The following is a 24,481-nucleotide window of genomic DNA, read 5'->3' as shown; positions in this document are numbered from 1 at the left end:
CAGAAGTGACTTCCCGAGGGAAATGTTATGGGGCTCTCGCTGTTCAAGTTAATTATTAATGATAATGCAGACAATATTAATAGTAACCCCAGGCTTTTTGCAGGTAATGCAGTTATCTATAATGAAGCAGTGTGAAAGACGCTGCATAAATATTCAGTCAGGTCTCGATTTGATTTCAAAGCCGTAGGAAGATTGGCAACTAGCTTTAAACATTCAGATATATAAAACTGTGCGCTCACAAATCTAGAAACGTAGTGTCCTATCACTAGAACGTCAATGAGTCACAGGTGTAAACGGTAAACTCATACAAACACCGAGCGAGGCGGAGCAGTGGTTAGCAAACGGGACTTGGATTCGGGAGGACGATGGTTCAAACCAGCGTCCGGCCATACTGATTTAGGTTTTTCCGTGATTTCCCGAAATCGCTTCAGGCAAATGAAGGGATGGTTCCTTTGAAAGGGCGCAGTCGACTTCCTTTCCCATCCTTCCCTAATCCAATGGGAGTGATGACCTCGCTGTTTGGTCCGCTTCCCAAGATCAACCAACCATCCATTAAAATACCTGGGTATAACATTTTGTAAGGATGTGAAATGGAACGAACAAATAGGTTCAGTCGTGGGTAAAGCAGGTGGTAGGATGTGCTTTATTGGTAGAATACTGGAGAGGTGCAATCAGTCCACAAAGGAGGCTGCTTTCAGATAACTCGCGTGACCGGTTCTAGGATACAGCTCAAGTGTGTGGGACCCGTGCCGAACAGGACAAACAGGGGATACTGAACGTAAACAGAGAAGGGCAGCACGTATGGTAACAGGTTTTCTTGATCCGTAGGAGAGTGTCACAGACACTGGATGAACTGAACTGGAAGACTCTCGAAGATAGACGGAAATTATCCCGAGGAAATCTAGTAACAAAGTCTCAAGAACCGGCTTTAACTGCTCTAGGGATGAACCACAAGCCACTATACAGGACGTTCATTTTAACCGAAGACATTGAAATATCCCGAAAGCTATCCATCGGATTAAAAAAAAATGAAAAATAAAAAGATTATAGTTCCAATTTGTTTGTCTTGGACGGGGACATCTAATGACGCCACATTCGACCCTCAACCCTCCCCAAGCGTGGGTGGCCGGGTCAGTTTTGAATTCTTCAATTCTAACCTCTATTCTTTTATTGCAGATTACGATTATACAGCGAAATCCACATACGTTTCGTCTGAAGCATTTTCCTCTGTAATCGGAGGAACAGTAGTGAGTACAGGCGGGACCTGTGAAGGCATTGCTAATTACGCATATAAAATTTTTTTTCGTGATTTTCTTTGGATTTCTATTCTTTTTCTTTTGTTCATATGGGCATTTCTAATTGTGATTATGTAACATTCTACTGTGGTTTTTAAATGTAAAGATGTAATTGTGATTATTTCGTTTGCAAATGGATAAATATGTTTCTTGCTTTGTACCTGTGGTAAAGTTTCTAAAGTTCTCTTTTGGAATATTATTAATCGTGAAAAATGCAGTCAATGACATTTATAAAAGTTTATGTAATTTACGATAACGATATAACATCTATAGACAGAGGACATCGATAGTGATATCGAGAGTCGAAAGGTTGGTGCGTAGTAGAGGGGATGGTGGATGGCGTGTCTGTGAAGTCTGCCCGGGAAAAATAGTACTGTGTTCCATGAAAAGCATACGTAATTGAATGGACAGTGATACCGAACTATCAGATTGTTAATTCTCTTTACCACTGCGGTATGTAATGCCATCGCCAGCGAACTTTAAGAGCAAATAAACCGGACTGTGAAAGTGCCGCTAACATTACTTTGTTGTGGCCGGCACGAACTGTGCCTTTATTCGAATGAACTTTGCTGGTATAGGTTTTGGGTGGTGGAACTGTTGTACATCACATTCAATCAAGCCATGAAAGTGAAGACTAATTAACTGTGCAATATAAATGGCTTTCAGTGACGTTGTCGAAGTTTGAAATGCGAGAACAGAGTGGACATTGTTTACGGTGTGCTTCACATACATGAACAATTATACGAACTGTGTATTTGCGACTAAGACTATATGAATGTGACGAACTGTGTAATTATGGACGATAGCGTCACGGACAGTGCATAAAGTGTAAAAACGAGCGATGTCTACGTCATGTACTTTGAAAGAGAGGACATGTCAACAACGTTCGTATACTGGCGTCTTGTGGTTTGTTAATCAGCACGGGGTTAATGATGCAGCTGTGCCGGAACTTTATTTGCGTTTCGCCGGAGAAGATTAATCAGCGGAACTGCCTGTATCCTGCTCTCATCATCGTAATCCGGCGACATCGTGCTGCCCAACGCAACGCTTCGCATGCAACAAAAAGTTAAGAGACTTCGCTGAACGCTATCCCCTGACCTAGAAACTTTCTTTCTCTATTAAAAGTATAAGAATTACAGACTCTGTTTAATTAAATTCTTTGTTTAGTTTGTTTGCTTTCTGCTAACGAAAATAAAATTACAATGAGTGAATTAAAAGTTGCCTGGTAGTCATTGTTGAAACACCAGTAAATATGAACTTCTTCCTCTCATTAGGACTAATTCTCCTTGCATGTCAAAATTATTGTAGTTATTTTATGTAGTTTTATGTATTGTTATGAGACTAGATATATGACAGTAACTAATAAGAGTATTTTGTCGCGAAATATGGCTTCGCGCGAAAATCACGGCGACTGCCATAATTGCGTGCGTTCTGACCAATAATGTAAAAGCTGCTATTCCCGTATTGGTGCTTTTCCTGACGTGAGCGGGAATTATAAATGTCAGCTGTCAAATCACGTTGTGACTCTTTACCCAGTAATAAAAGTTTCTTTGGTATTGTATTGCTACGAGTCGTAGTATTAAGAGACACTGGTTATACTCAGAAGTGGGAAGATGTATGGCGAAATCCCTCAGTGTTCATGCGATTGTTAACAGTATTGTGTGTGATTCACGAAATTTTGTCACTTTTTCTAATTCCTTTGAAGTTTCAGAGAATATATACACAATTTTGTCGGTTCAGGTTAATTTCAGAGCAGTTTCTCGTGAATATTAGAGTTTTCAGTTCATAAACAAAGTGGGATCGTGACCAATTGAGAAGTATAACAAAGAGTGTGGTTTTCCAACTAGAATTTTGGATGACTTCACAGTTCAGATTTTGACAATTATTTTTCCTGTGGGTTGAGGTCATGACAGACCCTATCTCTATGCTGCGAGGGTACGACAGACTTCTCATCAGAAACCCTATTCGCAACGTCGTATTTCTCCGACATATCGAACATGGGAATACTCGATGCGTCACTATGGTCATGGCTCGATGCGAACGCTACTGCAATTTTCCAATTAGAGTAAGCGTTCGAACGTAAAGTACCGCCAACTTCAACACACTCAGTGATCAGGTTTTTAAATGACCGTATACAGGACAGAGGCATATCTGCGGGAATGTCAGCAGAGGCGTTTCTGATACGGTCGAACACTTATTCACGGCCTCTAGGCACCCTCTGGTACATCTTATCTTTTAAATATCCACACGGCGATGTCAAATCCGGCTACCTAGCGGGCTCATTAACAGGGTCACCTCTGCCGACCCACCGACCAGTGTAAACAGGGTCTAATACCTCCCGTGCTTCAGTTGCGTAATGCGCTGGTCACATACGTTGTGCAACGTCCGGGACAAAATCTTAAAGTAGTTCCGGTAGTTCGTGTCCCAAAACGTTCGATATTTACATCCATCCAGAGTGCCGCCGATAAAATACGGACCAATGAGTTTGTTTCCCATGATGCCACGACGTACGTTAACCGACAAGGACGTTGATGATCAACTGGCCGTAACCAAAGAGGATTGTCTACACACCAGTAATGCACGTTATGCTGGTTGTTGTTCCATGGTTTGTGATTGTATACTCATCGGAAAATAGTACCTCGGCCCTAAACGTCCGCACCTCCTGGTCCAGTGGCTAGCGTTGCTGCCTCTGGATCACGGGGACCCGGGTTCGATACCCGGCCGGGTCGTGGATTTTCTCTGCGCGGGGACGTTTGTGTTGTCCTCATCGTTTCATCATCATCATCATTCGTGGCAGTGGCTACTTGGATAGTGAAAAAGTTGAAGTGTTTAAAAATTGGGACTCCGTACGGGTTCTGATAACCGCGCAGTTGAACGCCCCACAAACAAACGTCATCATCATCATCGGCATAAAACGTGGGGGTCGTTTGCATTTGTTGACGCGCTCATTCAAAAGACACTACGCGGTTACGGAAATCGGCACCACGATCTTCATGATGCAGTGGAAGATACTTACGACGATGCAGTATTGTGACAATTCTACACTACTGGCCATTAAAATTGCTACACCACGAAGATGACGTGCTACAGACGCGAAATTTAACCGACAGGAAGACGATGCTGTGATATGCAAATGATTAGCTTTTCAGAGCATTCACACAAGGTTGGCGCCGGTGGCGACACCTACAATGTTCTGACACGAGGAAAGTCTCCAACCGATAACAAACAGCAGTTGACCGACGTTGCCTGGTGAAACGTTGTTGTGATGCCTCGTGTAAGGAGGAGAAATGCGTACCATCACGTTTCCGACTTTGATAAAGGTCGGATTGTAGCCTATCGCGATTGCGGTTTATCGTATCGCGACATTGCTGTTCGCGTTGGTCGAGATCCAATGACTGTTAGCAGAATATGGAATCGGTGGGTTCAGGAGGGTAATACGGAACGCCGTGCTGGATCCCAACGGCCTCGTATCACTAGCAGTCGAGATGACAGGCATCTCATCCACATGACTGTAACGGATCGTGCAGCCACGTCTCGATTCGTGAGTCAACAGATGGGGACGTTTGCAAGACAACAACCATCTGCACGAACAGTTCGACGACGTTTGCAGCAGCTCGGAGACCGTGGCTGCGGTTACCGTTGACGCTGCATCAGAGACAGGAACGCCTGCGATGGTGTAATCAACGACGAACCTGGGTGGACGAACGGCAAAACGTCATTTTTTCGGATCGGTCCACGTTTTGTTTATAGATCATGATGGTCGCATCCGTGTTTGGCGACAACGCGGTGAACGCACATTGGAAGCATGTATTCGTCATCGCCATATTGGTGTATCACCCGGAGTGATGGTATGGGGTGCCATTAGTTACACGTCTCGGTCACCTCTTGTTCGCATTGACGGCACTTTGAACAGTGGACGTTACATTTCAGGTTTGTTACGTCCCGTGGCTCTACCCTTCATTCGATCCCTACATTTCAGCAGGATAATGGACGACCGCATGTTGCAGGTCGTGTACGGGCCTTTCTGGATACAGAAAATGTTCGACTGCTGCCCTGGTCAGCACATTCTCCAGATCTCTCACCAATTGAAAACGTCTGGTCAATGGTGGCCGAGCAACTAGCTTGTCACAATAAGCAGTCACTACTCTTGATGAACTGTGGTATCGTGTTGAAGCTTCATGGCCAGCTGTACCTGTACACGCCATACAAGCTCTGTTTGACTCAATGCCCAGAGGTATCAAGACCGTTATTACGGCCAGAGGGACTGCTACGGTCGCAGGTTCGAATCCTGCCTCGGGCATGGATGTGTGTGATTTCCTTAGGTTAGTTAGGTTTAAGTAGTTCTAAGTTCTAGGGGACTGATGACCACAGCAGTTGAGTCCCATAGTGCTCAGAGCCATTTGAACCATTTGAACGGCCAGAGGTGGTTGTTGTGGGTAATGATTTCTCAGGATCTATGCACCCAAACTGCGTGAAAATGTAATCACATGTCAGTTCTAGTATAATATATTTGTCCAATGAATACCCGTTCATCATCTGCATTTCTTCTTGGTATAGCAATTTTAATGGCAGTAGTGTACTTACGGTAATAGCGGAATCGCAGAGTAATCTCCGGGCGTTTATTTTGAGTGTTCTCGTGCACTGCCGCTATACCAGCAATTTCGTTAGCTTCCCCTGTAACACGTTTGTTTAGTTTCCTTTTGCCCGTCTGTACGCTGCCATCAGACGTAAAGGGGTTCACAGCCTTGTAAAAGAACGAACGAAAGTGAACTTTCTCCGGGAAGCGCTCGATATACAAGGCAAGAGTAGCTTCAACATTTCTCCTACATTCTCCGTAAAGTAGAATCATTTCAGTTTTTTCTTCTGCGGTTCTAACAGTCATCGTCCACTTGCACGTCTCTTCTGCAAATGATAGGTAAGTGTACAGGCAATAAACACAGCGCAAGTATTTTAATGTTTAGAGCCGTTTATCTGTTCTACGTCTGCAAGATCCGTGAGCTCTGGTCGTAGTGTACTCTTATGATAAGTTATAGTTCGCCACACGGCTACGGTGGTGAGTCGGGTAGTCCCCTGATCGATATGTCGGAGGAATGCAACGTTGCGAATGGCGTTTCCAGTTAGAGGTTGTGGAATACTGAGCCGTCCTGCCCTCGCAGATGGAGATGGGGTCTCACGTGCCACTGGACATTCAACAGCGATTCAGTAGCATGTCGTAAATTACGGTTATGTACGCAATTTCTATTCCTCCGATTACAGCGCCATTTGTGCCGAAACGAAGAAAATGCTTCGAAACGAAACGTATGTTGATTTTGCCGTAGAATCGTAATCTGCAATAAGAAACTGGACTTCCCATTGAAAATTTCAAAGTTGCCCCCCACCCCCTCTGCCACCCACGCAGGTTTTAGGGCGGCGGGTCGAGAGTGCTATCGTTGAATGCCCCTTCCGAGACAAAAGAAATGGATGTATTACTTGTAATTTTCGAGATATTTAAATGTCCTCAGCTAAAAAGAACATCCTGTCTTTCGCTCCCATGGATATAGAGAGGATAAGATCAGTTACAGTGTGCACGGAGGCATTTAGACAACCATTCTCCCCGCGCTCCACACATGAATGGTACGGGAAGAAACCCTAATAACTGGTACAATGGGACGTACCCTCGCCATGCACTTCACAATGGCTTGTAGAGTATAGGTGCAGATGTAGATGTAGAGACGACGCCAATAGTGAACGATCCAACCGGTATCAGACTTGAACAGTTTAAAGAAACCACGAAAAAGTAAACCTGGACAACTAAGTGAAGCCATTGTTGGTTCACTGACGGTACTAAATGGACAAACTGCTGATTTCGGCGACAATGATACTTTTCGAGCGATCTCTTCGGTGTATCAGGAACCTCCACATAATATCCAAATCCTATGGGCATCTGCTGCCCGCAGGTATCCAGAGGTTAGAAGCAGGTATCAACTTCTGAATTGAATCACTATATACAGGATGGACGCAGATGTTGGCTAGGCGATATTCGAAACAAAAGAACAATGATTTCACTTGATGACTTGGTACAGGCGCTGAAGCCCAGTCGGAATTATTTAAGCTGAGTGACTGGACGGGGATTTGAACCCCGCTTGTTCCGAGTTGGAGCCCAGTGTGTTAGCCACAGTGGTAACTTCACACGGTATTATTACTGAGAAGGTCCCAAACGACCTCTGCATGTTGTTTTAACTGAAGAAAACGTAATTGAAGAGGAGAGAAAAGCCTCCCGCGAAAATACTCGTTACGAACGAGCTGTTACGCATGTTCAACTTTCCACATTACGTAATCTATCAACATCTTTTTAAAAAGTGGGTTACAGCAATGCGCTAAGTATGTTACACGTCATTTCAAGGTACACTGTGGTATTACAGACAGTCATGGAATGCGTGCGAATGAGTTTCCGTCCTGTAATACACGGCGAGCGATTTCGCTTACTTAAGTTGCGCCTTGGAAAGCTTTCATTACTCAGTAAACGAATGCACCTCGGCAAATTTCCATTTAAACGCTTTTCCTGCCGCAATAAAAAACCGTTACAGACGCTTTCACGCGGCGAAGTTCACTTCTCTCGTAACGACGTCTCGTAGGAGCTGCTTATTTTAGCGAGTTAAAGTTATGGAGTAGCACGAAGCAGACACGCTTGAGGGTCCTGCCTGGGCTTTAAAGTGGACGCTCGAAGGACTGGGTGGACACTGCATGTCTCAGAGTATGCCGAGGGCTGGGGATGACTAGGACTCGCATGAGCCAACTTAATTCGCTAGCGTAGCAGTTCATCTGGATTCCGACTGTAGTCCCATGTTCTCTGTCTGACACATACGGTAGTGTGAACGGCTTGTAGGATAGAATACTGAGCTACCGATCATAAATGTTGGCGTAAGAGATGGAGTGGCTACGCCCCCTCAAGTACGCGCCACCCGTCTCCCCAAGCCTACACATACATTTCAGTGCTACACATCCGATATAGCAGAAATATTTAAATTTTATTAATTTATAAGCATTAACATCTCCATTAAAAGGAACGCCACAGTATCGATATTCGAGGTACTTCTAATTCTCCACACGTCGCCAGTAAGAGAAAGTTCTTTGCTGCGGCACACTGTTGATCCAGCTGCTTCTCAAGTATTTTCTGATTCACTAAGTCCAGGACGGCTTACTATCGGTCATGGTGTGAGTGAAATGCTGTTGCTGTGAGAATACAAGTCACAAACTATAACGACTTCTGCGTCGCAGGTCACATTTACCATTCTTTTCTTATTATTCCCATGTGGTATATATTCACATTATGTTAGATGTTGCAATCTGGGCACTGCACAGATCCAGAAATTTATATCCAGTGTAAAGCAAGTAACTACCGAAAGCAAAGGAGTTCTGTGTTCTTTGTTTAAGAGATTCTTGATAGGCAAACCACATGAATAAGATGGGTGAAGTTCTCTAGCTCTGCTTGAAAACGTTTACCACAAGTGTATGTTTCAAAGAAATGAATACGAGTTATTCCTTCCTCAACCGTTGCTAACTTTCAAATGCTACAGTGACGTACCTACTTTCTTAAGAATTTATGTGACTCCCACAAATCCAAAAGGAAGAGTTACTTTTACACTGATGAGCCAAAACATGCTTAATAGCTTGTTTTTCCATCTTTGGAACGAAATATGTCCCTGATTCTAGATGTCAGGTATACTGTCTCCCTAAATAAAGAGACTTATTTCCGACAGTATACAGTAGGGGGGCAATTGCAGGTTTGAATCCTGTCACGGTCGCCACTTTATAATACAATAAAAAATATAATAATAAATCTTTATATATGGAGATAATGAGATTAATTTTTTGATGTGTCGGACAAGCACAATAAGCTGGGCTATGCCTGTAAGTGGGTAAAGAATCTTTTCATATTAGTTCTACATGGATAAAATAGTCTTTCTCTTGTTGTAGATTTATGCTTACCGATTAATAATACTACATTCGATCGCTGTATCCACCTACAAAATATTGACCATGTCCATGATACCGTAATCAGATCTTTGTGATAACTCCGTAGTACACAGTTGGGCTCCTTGGATTTTTATATATTACAGTACTACTTGGAATAACGAGTCATACAAATTCACTGGTAAAATAATGCTATATTCTTCGATGCCGGCCGAGCGGTTGTAGGCGCTTCAGTCTGGAACCGCGCGACCGCTACGGTATGTTATGTTTTTTAACACTTGAAAATCAAAAATACATGACGGTAGGCGCAGGCTCTACGCTAGGCTACCGCTTCACCTTTCATCTTTGCCCTTTGAAGAAAACGAAAACATAAAAGGAAGGAATGCAAAAGGTACATCACACAGGGATCTGATAGTTTGTTAGTACATTAGTGGAGGTATGTGGCATTAGACATCTACTCACAGGTCATGTTCACGCTTCTCACTTGGGGCCTCTGTCCAGCGCCAACGCGGGTTCGGCCATATTACTATCGATTTGGCAGTGTTATAGTTCAATTCTTTTATCTTAACGGCTCGTGCATGCCCGCCCAGACGCGGGAGATTGCTTGCCAGTTGCACACTACGCACGCGTCAAGAGAAGCAGCGCCATAGTATAGTATAGTTCGCAAGCGCGCAGTTCATGAAGTAAAGCCACCACGGCCGCTTTAAAATAATAAAGCCAAACGCGCCCGGTGTAAATAAAACTTTTATTACAGTCGCGAAAGACGGAATATTTCTCAATATTACATACGACACCTATGTGGTACTTAAATTAAATGAGATATTGTTATACAGTAAATTTTATATGAAATTTAGGTATCTTGTCCACATTTCATTCTCAACATTGTGGCAAGTAAAATCGACCATACGGAAAGTATACACTATGGACTTTTACCTCTGCAAACTCTTCAAAATTTCGTGCAATGGTGTACTACATTTAACGCTGCACAATAACTGCGTTGAACATCGAAACAAAATTTAGTCATTTATGGGGGGGAAGGTATCAGTCAAGAAGATGTGTAAAAATCAAATTTTTGGGCCAAATAGTTTTTTTTGAAATCGAATGATAAGTGTATCAAAGCAGTGGGAACACCATGTGTTTGCACAGGCGAGCAGTGCAGTGATGACAAAATCGCGCACAACGCGGAATGCGGGGAGCACGTGTCTGCAGCAGCGAAAGGGTTAATGAAGAGACAAAGCACTAGAAATTTCAAAAATCGGCATTCAAACGAATAAAATTCGTGAAGTAAGACACTTCGATGTTGTTTTTAAATAAAGAAAAAAAATTATGCATTGCCCAAGGTTTGAACTCATGATCTTTGACTTTGTAGCCCAATACCTTAACCGTTACGCTAATGCAGCACATCAGTCTGCAACTTACTGACAAACACTGTTGCTATGACTATGAATTACTCATGCTTCGTCGAAGTACAATAGGAAATAAACAATTACCGCTGTTCTTTATTGCGAAAAAGCGGTCGTGAGATTGATACAAACACCTTTCCTTGCTATCGCCTGAATTAGGAGTCTTATTGCTTGTTTGGTTTAATTAATTAATAGAATATGAAGCAATTGGTACAAAGAATGCTTTTTCCAAACTTTCTATAAAAGAAAGTCTGCTATCAAGACATTGCTTTTGTTCTACTACTTTATTTATCACTGAATGTTTCTAAAACTGGAGACACTCGTCCGTGCTCTGCACTGCAGCCGAGATCTGGCAACGTCGTTCTCTGTTCATTGGCTGACTGTGTTTTGTGACGTCAGATGCGCAGATCGAACCTAAACTCGGCCGCCAACATAAATGACGCGCACTTTAGTTGCAGAGGGTGGCCGGATGGCCTTCCTGCCGCCACCCCGAAGCCCCCCAGGACGAAATTAGTTTACCCAGTGTCTGCGTCTAGAAAGCCATGGAACATTGCGAATGTTTTCAAATGTCTGCGAGTCGTGGAACTGAGGCGGAACGTGGGGACCAGCCCGGTGTTCACCTAGCGGGCTGTGGAAAACCGCCTAAAACCACAACCTGTCGTTAATCCGACGGGCGGATTCGATTCGGGGCCGGTGCGAGTCCAGGAAGCTGCTCATTAGCGCTCTCGGCTACCCTGGCGGGTCTACTCACAGGTCATGTAATTCGCGTAAATAACGGCCAGCTGATTTTTGGTACGCGGTGATCCCGCCCCATAGGGTTCCCTATGCGTTCCACAGGGTTTACATTAGGCGAATTTCGTAGCCGAGATATCGACGTCAGTTCACTACGATGCCCTTCAAACCAGTATGGCGCGGCTCTGGCTCCGAGGCACGGACGATTGTGCTGCTGAAAGGTCACGTCGCCGCCAGTGAGGACACCGAGCATGAAGGGATGCAGGTGGTTCGCAGCTGTCAGCATGCCTTCGATTACTACAGGGCTATTACAAATGATTGAAGCGATTTCAGAAATTCACTGTAGCTCCATTCATTGACATATGGTCACAACACACTACAGATACGTAGAAAAACTCATAAAGTTTTGTTCGGCTGAAGCCGCACTTCAGGTTTCTGCCGCCAGAGCGCTCGAGAGCGCAGTGAGACAAAATGGCGACAGGAGCCGAGAAAGCGTAATTCGTGCTTCTAATGCACTCACATCAGTCAGTCATAACAGTGCAACGACACTTCAGGACGAAGTTCAACAAAGATCCACCAACTGCTAACTCCATTCGGCGATGGTATGCGCAGTTTAAAGCTTCTGGATGCCTCTGTAAGGGGAAATCAACGGGTCTGCCAGCAGTGAGCGAAGAAACGGTTGAACGCGTGCGGGAAAGTTTCACGCGTAGCCCGCGGAAGTAGACGGATAAAGCAAGCAGGGAGCTAAACGTATCACAGCCGACGGTTTGGAAATTCTTACGGAAAAGGCTAAAGCAGAAGCCTTACCGTTTACAATTGCTACAAGCCCTGACACCCGATGACAAAGTCAAACGCTTTGAATTTTCGGCGCGGTTGCAACAGATCATGGAAGAGGATGCGTTCAGTGCGAAACTTGTTTTCAGTGATGAAGCAACATTTTTTCTTAATGGTGAAGTGAACAGACACAATGTGCGAATCTGGGCGGTAGAGAATCCTCACGCATTCGTGCAGCAAATTCGCAATTCACCAAAAGTTAACGTGTTTTGTGCAATCTCACAGTTTAAAGTTTCCGGCCCCTTTTTCTTCTGAGAAAAAAACATTACAGGACACATGTATCTGGACATGCTGGAAAATTGGCTCATGCCACAACTGGAGACCGACAGCGCCGACTTCATCTTTCAACAGGATGGTGCTCCACCGCACTTCCGTCATGATGTTCGGCATTTCTTAAACAGGAGATTGGAAAACCGATGGATCGGTCGTGGTGGAGATCATGATCAGCAATTCATGTCATGGGCTCCACGCTCTCCCGACTTAACCCCATGCGATTTCTTTCTGTGGGATTATGTGAAAGATTCAGTGTTTAAACCTCCTCTACCAAGAAACGTGGCAGAACTGCGAGCTCGCATCAACGATGCTTTCGAACTCATTGATTATCGGCTTGATGTCTGCCGAATCACTAAAGGGGCACATATCGAACATTTGTGAATGCCTAAGAAAACTTTTTGAGTTTTTGTATGTGTGTGCAAAGCATGGTGAAAATATCTCAAATAATAAAGTTATTGTAGAGCTGTGAAATCGCTTCAATCATTTGTAATAACCCTGTATAATATTTCTCCCGCCAGACTGCGTCCGTGGCGGGCTGCACATTTCGAGCCGCCATTCTCCTCGATGACGGCGTTTGAGGAGACGATCATAGACCTAGTGTAGCAATCATGTGATTCACCTAAAGAGCCGACACATTTCCATTGATCGACGATCGAATCCCGATGGTCTCTTGCCACGGCAATGGTAATTGTCGGTATCGTTGGGTCCACATGTGAACACATAAGGGTGGTCTGCTGTGGAGCTGCTTGTTCAACAATGTGTGTTGAACGGTGTGCTCCGAAACATTTGTGCGTGCACCAGCATTGTGCTCTTTCGGCATAGATGCCTCAGATCACAGTCTGTCCTACACAAGCCTCCGAACCCCATGTTCTGTGTAGAGTCGTGGGCGTCCAACCATTTAGCGCATAGTGACTGTTTCTCTGTCCTTCTACCTCTTTTCATAGATAGTAGCACGTGAACATTCGACCAGCTTCGCCGTTTTCGAGATACTCGTTCATAGCCTCTGCGTAATAATAATCTGCCCTTTGTCAGAGTCGGCTACGTCAATGGATTTCCCCGCCTGCAGTCCATATCTTCGCTAGGGTGTTGACCCAAACGCGTCTGCTCCGCTTACATGCTTTTGTTACCACGTCAGCTGCCCGCACAGCCACCAGGCGGCATCCAACGTCGCGGTAGGCAGTCGTCATAGTGTTTTGGATTACCAGCGTACACCTCTGTCCGGATCCCTACTCTTAAAAACCACCGTGCAATATGTGATGGAGACTACATAGTGTAGCAGAATCGTTTTGCCCCTTCCTACTCCATTTGCGGGTTAGACGATGAAACAAAAGCTGTTGACGCCCCTAATTTTACTATCCTTGTCATTACACGAGGTGTTTGGTGAAGGAAACAATACTTTTCTCATTTCTTGACGCGTTTAAGAAGACGGACACTCGTAATTGTGTGAGTGAGGAAAGTAAGTACTGTACGCAGAAGAACGGTTACTCCGGACAGTCACTTTTGCCCCTATGAGGAGGAGGTTCGTCCCGCAACATCTCTCTATGTAGTTTACGAGAAAGAGAAGCGCCAAATAACATGTCATCATAAACGGAACAGAAACTGAATATGTGATACAAGATATACTTTAATTTCTGGACTGACAAATGATATACAGGGTGATTCAAAAAGAATACGACAACTTTAGGAATTTAAAACTCTGCAACGACAAAAGGCAGAGCTAAGCACTATCTGTCGGCGAATTAAGGGAGCTATAAAGTTTCATTTAGTTGTACATTTGTTCGCATGAGGCGCTGTTGACTAGGCGTCGGCGTCAGTTAATGCTAAGATGGCGACCGATCAACAGAAAGCTTTTTGTGTTATTGAGTACGGCAGAAGTGATCGACGACAGTTGTTCAGCGTGCATTTCGAACGAAGTATGGTGTTAAACCTCCTGATAGGTGGTGTATTAAACGTTGGTATAAACAGTTTACAGAGAATGGGTGTTTGTGCAAAGGGAAAAGTTCTGGACGGCCGAGAACGAGTGATGAAAATGTAGCATGCATCCAGCAAGCATTTGTTCGCAGCCCAGGAGATGTTAGAGAATTGGCTGTTCCCTCAGCTCGAACAAGAAGCACAACAATTAATATTTCAGCAGGATGGAGCGCCACCACATTGGCACTTATCTGTCCGTAACTACCTGAACGTCAACTACCCGAGGCGATGGATCGGCCGCCAGGCAGCCCGTGACAGAGCACTTCATCACTGGCCTCCAAGAAGCCCTGATCTTACCCCCTGCGATTTTTTCTTATGGGGGTATGTTAAGGATATGGTGTTTCGGCCACCTCTCCCAGCCACCATTGATTATTTGAAACGAGAAATAACAGCAGCTATCCAAACTGTTACGCCTGATATGCTACAGAGAGTGTGGAACGAGTTGGAGTATCAGGTTGATATTGCTCGTGTGTCTGGAGGGGGCCATATTGAACATCTCTGAACTTGTTTTTGAGTGAAAAAAACCTTTTTAAATACTCTTTGTAATGATGTATAACAGAAGGTTATATTATGTTTCTTTCATGAAATACACATTTTTAAAGTTGTGGTATTCTTTTTGAATCACCCTGTATTTCCTTGAGCGCTTGTGTAATGCGTTACACTAGAGCCACATTTAAAAGAACCCAACTACGTACAAAGCTATTTCCTCTTGTGCTTGATTAATTTTTACAAGTTTTAGTCGATATTTTTTTGTTTATTTTAATTTACTACTGTAAGGCTAACACAGCTCAGTCGAAACTTATTGCTTTATTTTTTTTATGTTTTAGGCGGTGCTGAAAAGCCAGCGTCACACGGAGAAGATCTCCTACTACCGGCTGTTGCACAACTTCATCGGGGACGGACTCATCACGAGCAGCGGTGAGTGGCTGGGGGTACTGTCCCACCGTCCCACAAGTAGCACTTCACTAGGAGTGTTGCGTTCGCTGATGCTTTAGAGTAGACTGCTGATGGTATTTCACTTACCAGAAACAGTAGAGCAAAAGATTCATTATCTCTGAAGTAGCCAGCACTCAACCATGAATGAAATGTTAGTCAGCCAGAGTTAGTATCCCTGAACAATAAGTTGTTCCTTGCTATCAAATACTGGCAGACGGAATACCGGAACTCGTCTCCCTGATTCCGTTCACAAGGTGCAGGATGGTCATGCCTGAAATGTGGTTGGATACAGGAATTCTGGCACAAAAATGTCCGTTACTTCGTGTTAATCGGAAAGTCTCATCAGAAATTGAGGTTAGGAAGGGCACATACTGTTGTTGTTTTTGTGGTCTTCAGTCCTGAGACTGGTTTGATGCAGCTCTCCATCCTACTCTATCCTCTGCAAGCTTCTTCATCTCCCAGTACTTACTGCAACCTACATCCCTCTGAATCTGCTTAGTCTATTCATCTCTTGGTCTCCGTCTACGATTTTTACCCTCCACGCTGCCCTCCAATGCTAAATTTGTGATTCCTTGATGCCTCAAAACATGTCCTACCAACCGATCCCTTCTTCTAGTCTAGTTGTGCCACAAGCTTCTCAACTCCCCAATCCTATTCAATACCTCCTCATTAGTTACGTGATCTACCCACCTTATCTTCAGCATTCTTCTGTAGCACCACATTTCGAAAGCTTCTATTCTCTTCTTGTCCAAACTAGTTATCGTCCATGTTTCACTTCCATACATGGCTACACTCCATACAAATACTTTCAGAAACGACTTCCTGACACTTAAGCCTATACTCGATGTTAACAAATTTTTCTTCTTCAGAAACGATTTCCTTGCCATTGCCAGTCTACATTTTATATCCTCTCTACTTCGACCATCATCAGTTATTTTACTCCCTAAATAGCAAAACTCCTTTACTACTTTAAGTGTCTCATTTCCTAATCTAATTCCCTCAGCATCACCCGATTTAATTTGACTACATTTCATTATCCTCGTTTTGCTTTTGTTGATGTTCATCTTATATCCTCCTTTCAAGACACTGTCCATTCCGTTCAACAGCTCTTCCAAGTCCTTTGCTGTCTCTGACAGAATTACAATGTCATCGGCGAACCTCAAAGTTTTTACTTCTTCTCCATGAATTTTAATACCTACTCCGAATTTTTCTTTTGTTTCCTTTACTGCTTGCTCAATATACAGATTGAATAACATCGGAGAGAGGCTACAACCCTGTCTCACTCCTTTCCCAACCACTGCTTCCCTTTCATGCCCCTCGATTCTTATAACTGCCATCTGGTTTCTGTACAAATTGTAAATAGCCATTCGCTCCCTGTGTTTTACCCCTGCCCCATTCAGAATTTGAAAGAGAGTATTCCAGTTAACGTTGTCAAAAGCTTTCTCTAAGTCTACAAATGCTAGAAACATAGGTTTGCCTTTTCTTAATCTTTCTTCTAAGATAAGTCGTAAGGTTAGTATTGCCTCACGTGTTCCAACATTTCTACGGAATCCAAACTGATCTTCCCCGAGGTCCGCTTCTACCAGTTTTTCCATTCGTCTGTAAAGAATTCGCGTTAGTATTTTGCAGCTGAGACTTATTAAACTGATAGTTCGGTAATTTTCACATCTGTCAACACCTGCTTTCCTTGGGATTGGAATTATTATATTCTTCTTGAAGTCTGTGGGTATTGCGCCTGTCTCATACATCTTGCTCACCAGATGGTAGAGTTTTGTCATGACTGGCTCTCCCAAGGCCATCAGTAGTTCTAATGGAATGTTGTCTACTCCCGGGGCCTTGTTTCGACTCAGGTCTTTCAGTGCTCTGTCAAACTCTTCACGCAGTATCTTATCTCCCATTTCGTCTTCATCTACATCCTCTTCCATTTCCGTAATATTGTCCTCAAGTACATTGCCCTTGTATAAACCCTCTATATACTCCTTCTACCTTTCTGCCTTCCCTTCTTTGCTTAGAACTGGGTTGCCATCTGAGCTCTTGATATTCATACAAGTGGTTCTCTTCTCTCCAAAGGTCTCTTTAATTTTCCTGTAGGCAGTATCTATCTTACCCCTAGTGAGACAAACCTCTACATCCTTACATTTGTCCTCTAGCCATCCCTGTTTAGCCATTTGGCACTTCCTGTCGATCTCATTTTTGAGACGTTTGTATTCCTTTTCGCCTGCTTCATTTACTGCATTTTTATATTTTCTCCTTTCATCAATTAAATTCAATATTTCTTCTGTTACCCAAGGATTTCTATTAGCCCTCGTCTTTTTACCTACTTGATCCTCTGCTGCCTTCACTACTTCATCCCTCATAGCTACCCATTCTTCTTCTACTGTATTTCTTTCCCCATTCAAGTCAATTGTTCCCTTATGCTCTCCCTGAAACTCTCTACAACCTCTGGTACTTTCAGTTTATCCAGGTCCTATCTCCTAAAATTCCCACCTTTTTGCAGTTTCTTCAGTTTCAATCTGCAGTTCATAACCAATAGATTGTGATCAGAATCCACATCTGCCTCTGGAAATGTCTTACAATTTAAAACCTGGTTCCTAAATCTCTGTCTTACCATTATATAATCTATCTGATACCTTTTAGTATCTCCAGTATTCTTCCAGGTATACAACCTTCTTTTATGATTCTTGAACCAAGTGTTAGTTATGATTAAGTTATGCTCTGTGCAAAATTTTACAAGGCGGCTTCCTCTTTCATTTCTTCCCCCCAATCCATATTCACCTACTATGTTTCCTTCTCTCCCTTTTCCTACTGACGAATTCCAGTCACCCAAGACTACTAAATTTTCGTCTCCCTTCACAACCTGAATAATTTCTTTTATCTCGTCATACATTTAATCAATTTCTTCATCATCTGCAGAGCTAGTTGGCATATAAACTTGTACTACTGTAGTGGGCGTGGGATTCGTGTCTATCTTGGCCACAATAATGCGTTCACTATGCTGTTTGTAGTAGCTAACCCGGACTCATATTTTTTTATTCATTATTAAACCTACTCCTGCATTACCCCTATTTGATTTTGTATCTATAACCCTGTATTCACCTGACCAAAAGTCTTGTTCCTCCTGCCACCGAACTTCACTAATTCCCACTATATCTAACTTTAACCTATCCATTTCCATTTTTAAATTTTCTAACCTACCTGCCCGATTAAGGGATCTGACATTCCACGCTCCGATCCGTAGAACGCCAGTTTTCTTTCTCCTGATAACGACGTCCTCCTGAGTAGTCCCCGTCCGGAGATCCGAATGGGGAACTATTTTACCTCCGGAATATTTTACCCAAGAGGACGCCATCATCATTTAATCATACAGTAAAGCTGCATGTCCTCGGGAAAAAATACGGCTGTAGTTTCCCCTTGCTTTCAGCCGTTCGCAGTACCAGCACAGCAAGGCCGTTTTGGTTAATGTTACAAGGCCAGATCAGTCAATCATCCAGACTGTTGCCCCTGCAACTACTGAAAAGGCTGCTGCCCCTCTTCAGGAACCACATGTTTGTCTGGCCTCTCAACAGATACCCCTCCGTTGTGGTTGCACCTACGGTACGGCCATCTGTATCGCTGAGGCACGCAAGCCTCCCCACCAACGGCAAGGGCCATGGTTCATGGGGGGGGGGGGGGGGGGGTGGGAGTACATTCTACAAATGTAAAAATATCACGTGTCGTCTCAGCTGAGCAGCTTTAGTCGTGAAGAAACGTCTCAGTTTGTAACAATTAACGAAAAATCACCGAGGAAAACAGAAGTGTTATCCGACGTTGCTCAAGAATATAAATTCTATCATGTCACGGAGACACCTTATACATGACAGACATCTACTTTTGCAACTACATCACTACTCTGCAATTCACGCTTGAGGGCCTGGTGGAGTGTTTATGGAAACGCCTTCAGACTATATCTCTACCCTTCCATTCTCGAACAGCGCGCGTGATAATCGAACACTTACATCTTTCCGTATGATCTTTGATTCCTTTTATCTGTGTTGGCTGGTGTAAAAAGAAATTTCTAATTGGGGCGGGGAAAGTTGATGACTGAAATTTCGTGAGAAGATCTCGTCACAAAGAAAAACGCCTTAAAAATTATTGACACCCCAACGTGCGTATCATATCTGTGACACTCTCGTCCCTGTTTTGCCATAACACGAAATGACTTGCCCGTCTTTGAACTTAATCGACAACCTCCGTCAATCCTATCTGATTCGGATCCCACACAGCAAAGCAATAATCTAGCATAGGGCGGACCAGTCTAATGTGTGCGGTCTCTTTAGCAGACCTTCTACGTAATTATTCTACCAATAAAACACTGTCTTTGTTTCGTCTTCCAGACAACGTTTTCTATGCGTTCTTTTCAATTTGAGTTATTAATAATTGCAATTCTTAAATATTTAGTTGAATTTACAGTCTTTAGATTTGTGTGATTTAACGTGTAACCGAAATTTTGCGGATTCCTTTTAGTATTCATGTGGATGACTTCACATTTTTCATTATTTAGAGTCAACTACCACCTTTCGCACCATACAGATATCTTGTCTAAATCATTTTGAAATTGGTTTTGATGATCAGGTGACTTTACGAGAGTGTTAAGTCGCAGAATTACCTGCAAACATTCCACGAGAGCTGCCCAGAATTGTTTTCTAAATCTTTCACTTACATTAGGAACAGCAGAGGGCCTACACCACTTTCGTGGATAACGCCAGATATCACTTCTGTTTTTCTCGATGATTTTCCGTTAATTATTACAAAGTCCGACTTTTCTTCACGAACATAGCTTCATAGCTAAGACGACACGTTATATTTTTACATTTGTAGGATGTACCCTTTCTGACCATGTTTTCTGTTGAGACTTCCCGATTAACACCAAATAACCGACATTTTTGTGCCAGAGTTCCTGTATCAAACCAGGTTTCAGACCTGTATTAAGAACTGAACGTAAAGAAATACCAGATAGTCTTAATACCACAGAAGCTGGCATTGACATCTTTCCTTCCCAATGCCTAGTTTCAACGACGTAAGGTATTTAGACAGTGAAGTGCTCAAGCGCCATACAGACGTAAATGAGTTCCTATAAAGGAGGATGGGAAATTATTGCTAAACTCCACTTCGAGAGGTGAGACGCTACCTTCTTTCTCCAAGGGTTTCCCAATAAATCTGTTGTTGTTGAAGAATTCTTCTTGACAACGGCCAGAATGAGTTTAAAGGAATCGCAGAGAATATGAAACGAGGTGTCTCTTCTTGAAGACGAATACAGGGCACTTCATTCATCTAGTTCCTGTGGACCGAAGTATTTTACTGTCTTAAAATTTCTTAACTCTGAAAATTGCAGCAAGTAACCATCCAACGAGATATCTGTGCAAATGGCATGTCTTCCAGGAGTACGTAACTGAAATTACTTTGTATTGCATCTGGGCTCCTTCTCATCCTTTTTGTCGAGGATGTTTGGCGTATAATTCGTGACGTCTGTAGTTCTTCTTCTTGGGTTCTCTTAGGTTAAATGAAGCTTTGTTGGTAGACAGGTCACCTTGAGGTCTGTCTTGCGCCACTGCATCTAGCAGTTTTCTCGTTAAAATAATAAACCTCTGAGCGCCATTTACTCGTGAGCGGTTACATAACTTTAAGTTGTCACACGGTACGTACACTGTCTCGTTTTTGTTGACGGAGGACTCGAATTATGTTTGTTCAAACAGAAGTCAGAGATGCACTATGTTTGTCGTGTGACCTTGTTATTTCACTGTTAAATGTAATCGCCTTTCTGTGAAATATAGAGTCAGAGCAGATAAATGTCAACAGTGTCTTGCGTTACTTCGTGCTGACACTTGCAAAAACCGATGTGTATGAATTCACTTTAGTAGCTTGTGCTAAGAGCATTTGGTGGTTGTGTACTTCTGTGTGGCGAGCTAACACAGATATTTATTACACAAAGAAGTCCTCTACTTCCTCACACCAAGAAACTGGATGCGGTTAATATAATTGCTTCCTTTAGAATCTAGTGTTTCTGTTTATATAATACATTCCGGTTTTAACATTTTTTAAATTGTTTTATGTTTCGGCTGATTACGAAGTTGTGTCTCAGCACAGTAATAATAATAATAATAACAAGTAATTGTAAAAAGGAAAATATATCTATATTCGTCCAAGTATTGTGTAAGAGTAACGAAATTAGTTCACAGACTGTATACTCAGGTACTGACTAAAAGTAGAGAAAAGTAAAGTTGAAAAATAATGAGTACTAACCAGACAATATGTAATGATAGGAGCCATTTTGCGGTAGGTTCTAAATAAGAAGGCTACAGGCGAACGATATGAAATAAGATCGTCACACCTTCTGAACAGTTTGCGTTAGGACGTTGAAACTGCACGGTTGGCCGAAATTAGTATGCGCATGCATGATTTGGTTTAGCGGAAAAGCCCACTTTCATTTGGATGGGTTCGTCAATAAACAAAATCGGCGTATTTGGTGGACTGACAATCTGCATTTCGTGATCGAGAAGTTTCTTCACCCTCAACGGGTGACTTCGTGGTAGTCACGGAATAATCGGTGCGATATTCCTTGATGGAACGTAGAATACCGAACGGTACGTGAATGTGTCGGAAGATGATTTTATCCCCATTATCCAAAGCGACGCTGATTTCGACGAAATGGGGTTGGTGCGTGACGGATCTCGACCCCACCGAAGCAGGAATGCGTTTGATGTCCTGGAGGAGCACTTTGGAGACCGCATTCTGGCTCTGTGGTACCCAGAGGGCACTGCCATGGGTCTCGATTGGCCGCCACATTCTCCGGATCTGAACACATGCGGCTCCTTTTTGTGGGGCTATATTAAAAACATCGCGTACATCAATAACCCCAAAACCATTGCTGAGCTAAAACAGCCATTCAGGAGGTCATCGGCAGCATCGATGTTGCAACAGTTTAGCGGGTCATGCAGAATTTCGCTGTTGGTCTGCGAAACATCACCAATGATGGCAGGCATATCGAACATGTCACAGCCTAAATACGAATATATGTAGTGACTTTTACACGTTGAATAAAGTATGAGCACGTCGTAGTTTGAAAATAATTTATGTTTTTTTCATATTCTTCGATAATTTGTCTTCCTGTAAATATGTGAATGTTCTGGAATGGTCTCAGAGTACCTTTTCGTTCTTAGTTCCCCCTAACTTTTTTTGGATTTTTGTGTGTTTCAAAACAGCCTTGGATAAACGTCGGGACTGATAACGGCAGAGTATTACACTGCATGTGTTATGCACGTCCATCCGACATGCAATTCCTCGTGACCATCGCCGAGTGCAAGTGGATGCTGGGCCGACGTTTGGTTTATGTGTTTCTGCGGGTTGTGTCTCGTGTAGTGCCGCGATCTTGGTTGGAGCGCAACGCAACACTCGCTTAGATGTACTCCACAGCACGAGACGCACTCTCTAGCACCTCGTTAGTCACACCCACGCTTCCGTAGTGATGCTGTGCAAGATGAAAGGGGTTTTGTAATTGCCGTATCCTCTCTAATCCGGAAAATAGTATTGGCAACACTGCCTACTTTTAGAAACCATTTGTAATTTCTTAAAAGTTCGTTCAGTGGTTGGTTAGTCTGCAATGGTTTCCCTGATTCCATTACTATAGCCATCACAGTCAAAGATAATGTGGTCGGGCGTTCCGTATGACCGTAATTACGGACGTCATTTTCTTTCCTGTTGAACCTGTACTGGCCTGGTCACGTTAGGCAGTGTACCAAGCCCTGACTGGGGTTGACACGGCCAAGGGCTAGGCGTTCTCTAATGAACGGGAAAAGCGGCTGAACTCTTCAGTGTTTTTCACGTTGTCCTACTCTCCAATTCAAGATTTGGGCCTTACTTCTTATCCTTTGAACTAAGACCTGATTTTAGCCAGATCTACTTTGTGTAACGAGTAGGAGGCTACACGACGTCTACTGGGTAGTATCCGAGGATCATCTGTAAAGCATTGGCTGGCGCCGTGCCGGAGATCCCTGTGAGTTTGAGGGCTACGTCCCAGGATTACAAATAGATTTCGTCACAATGGTCTGTTCTCATTAGGTATTCGTAGCTCTGCATCAACGTTGTCAGTCAGAATATAGGTTTTGCGATTCATTCAAGTAGTGTGTGGTCTCTTCTCGTTAGCATGTTTGTCTCTGCATTTTTCCAATATCCTGCGGAACTAACTGGTCCATGCGTTCAATATCTTCTTTTTTTTTACAGGCAAGAAGTGGCGGAACCACAGGCTGCTGCTGCAGCCCGCCTTCCACATGAGCGTGCTGGAGAACTTTGTGGAGACGTTCTCGTCCTCGGCGCAGGCGCTCGTCTCCAGACTGGCCTCCAAGATGGGGGACGTCAACGTGGCGCCGGACGTCAACCACTGCGTCATAGACATCCTCAACGGTAAGGCGGCCAGCAGTATGGCTGCGGCAATCAGCTCGATCATACTATAGTCCTGTCCTGACGTCACCGTTCCTACTGTATTCCAGCACGTGTTCACTGAACTATCATATACGGCTCATAAATGACCTCAAATGCAGAGAATAGTTCTGTGTGGAAAGCGACCTCCAGCATTCGATGACATTCAAAAAATTTTCTATGACTCTGCGTTATAAATAACTTGAAGATCACTAAAAATGTTTGACGTCCTGGTCGTGTTCTTAAAACCACTTCAGTACAGAACGGCGCTCTGTCTAGATATTTTATTGATATCGGAAACCCAGTCGTACGTCCACCTTCGTACACCACTACTGTCCGTTGTTTCGCAGTATCCATACACTGTCTCTCTAGCTGTCTATCTATTCATCCGCCTATATAACACACAACCTCCAAACGAGGCTGTAATGTGAGCTACACTGATCTGATTTGTCGACATCGTGCATGATGCATCACTAGACTCAAATGGTTGGCGCTAAAAATGCCAAACCTACTCGCGGAGGGCAGTAAAACTCGACACTCGTCTAACCAATACGCCACTTAATAGTCACTACCGTGGTGCATAGTGAATCCATAGCCTCATACAGCTGACGGTAAAGACTCATAACCCGAATC

General features: G+C 43.5%; 1 protein-coding gene across 1 annotated transcript in view; it reads left to right on the top strand.

Annotated features, from left to right (window-relative positions):
• Window positions 1-24,481, top strand: part of LOC126260768 (probable cytochrome P450 4aa1) — a 255,821-nt gene that overhangs the window by 152,931 nt on the left and 78,409 nt on the right. Inside the window, exons 5-6 of the mRNA XM_049958107.1 lie at window positions 15,289-15,379; window positions 23,654-23,833. Coding sequence (XP_049814064.1) covers window positions 15,289-15,379; window positions 23,654-23,833 — 271 coding nt within the window. The remainder of the gene's footprint in view (window positions 1-15,288; window positions 15,380-23,653; window positions 23,834-24,481) is intronic.

This window comes from Schistocerca nitens, chromosome 5, assembly GCF_023898315.1.
Source record: "Schistocerca nitens isolate TAMUIC-IGC-003100 chromosome 5, iqSchNite1.1, whole genome shotgun sequence".
NCBI classification, from domain to species: domain Eukaryota; kingdom Metazoa; phylum Arthropoda; class Insecta; order Orthoptera; family Acrididae; genus Schistocerca; species Schistocerca nitens.
This window is presented reverse-complemented; position numbering and strand designations above follow the sequence as displayed.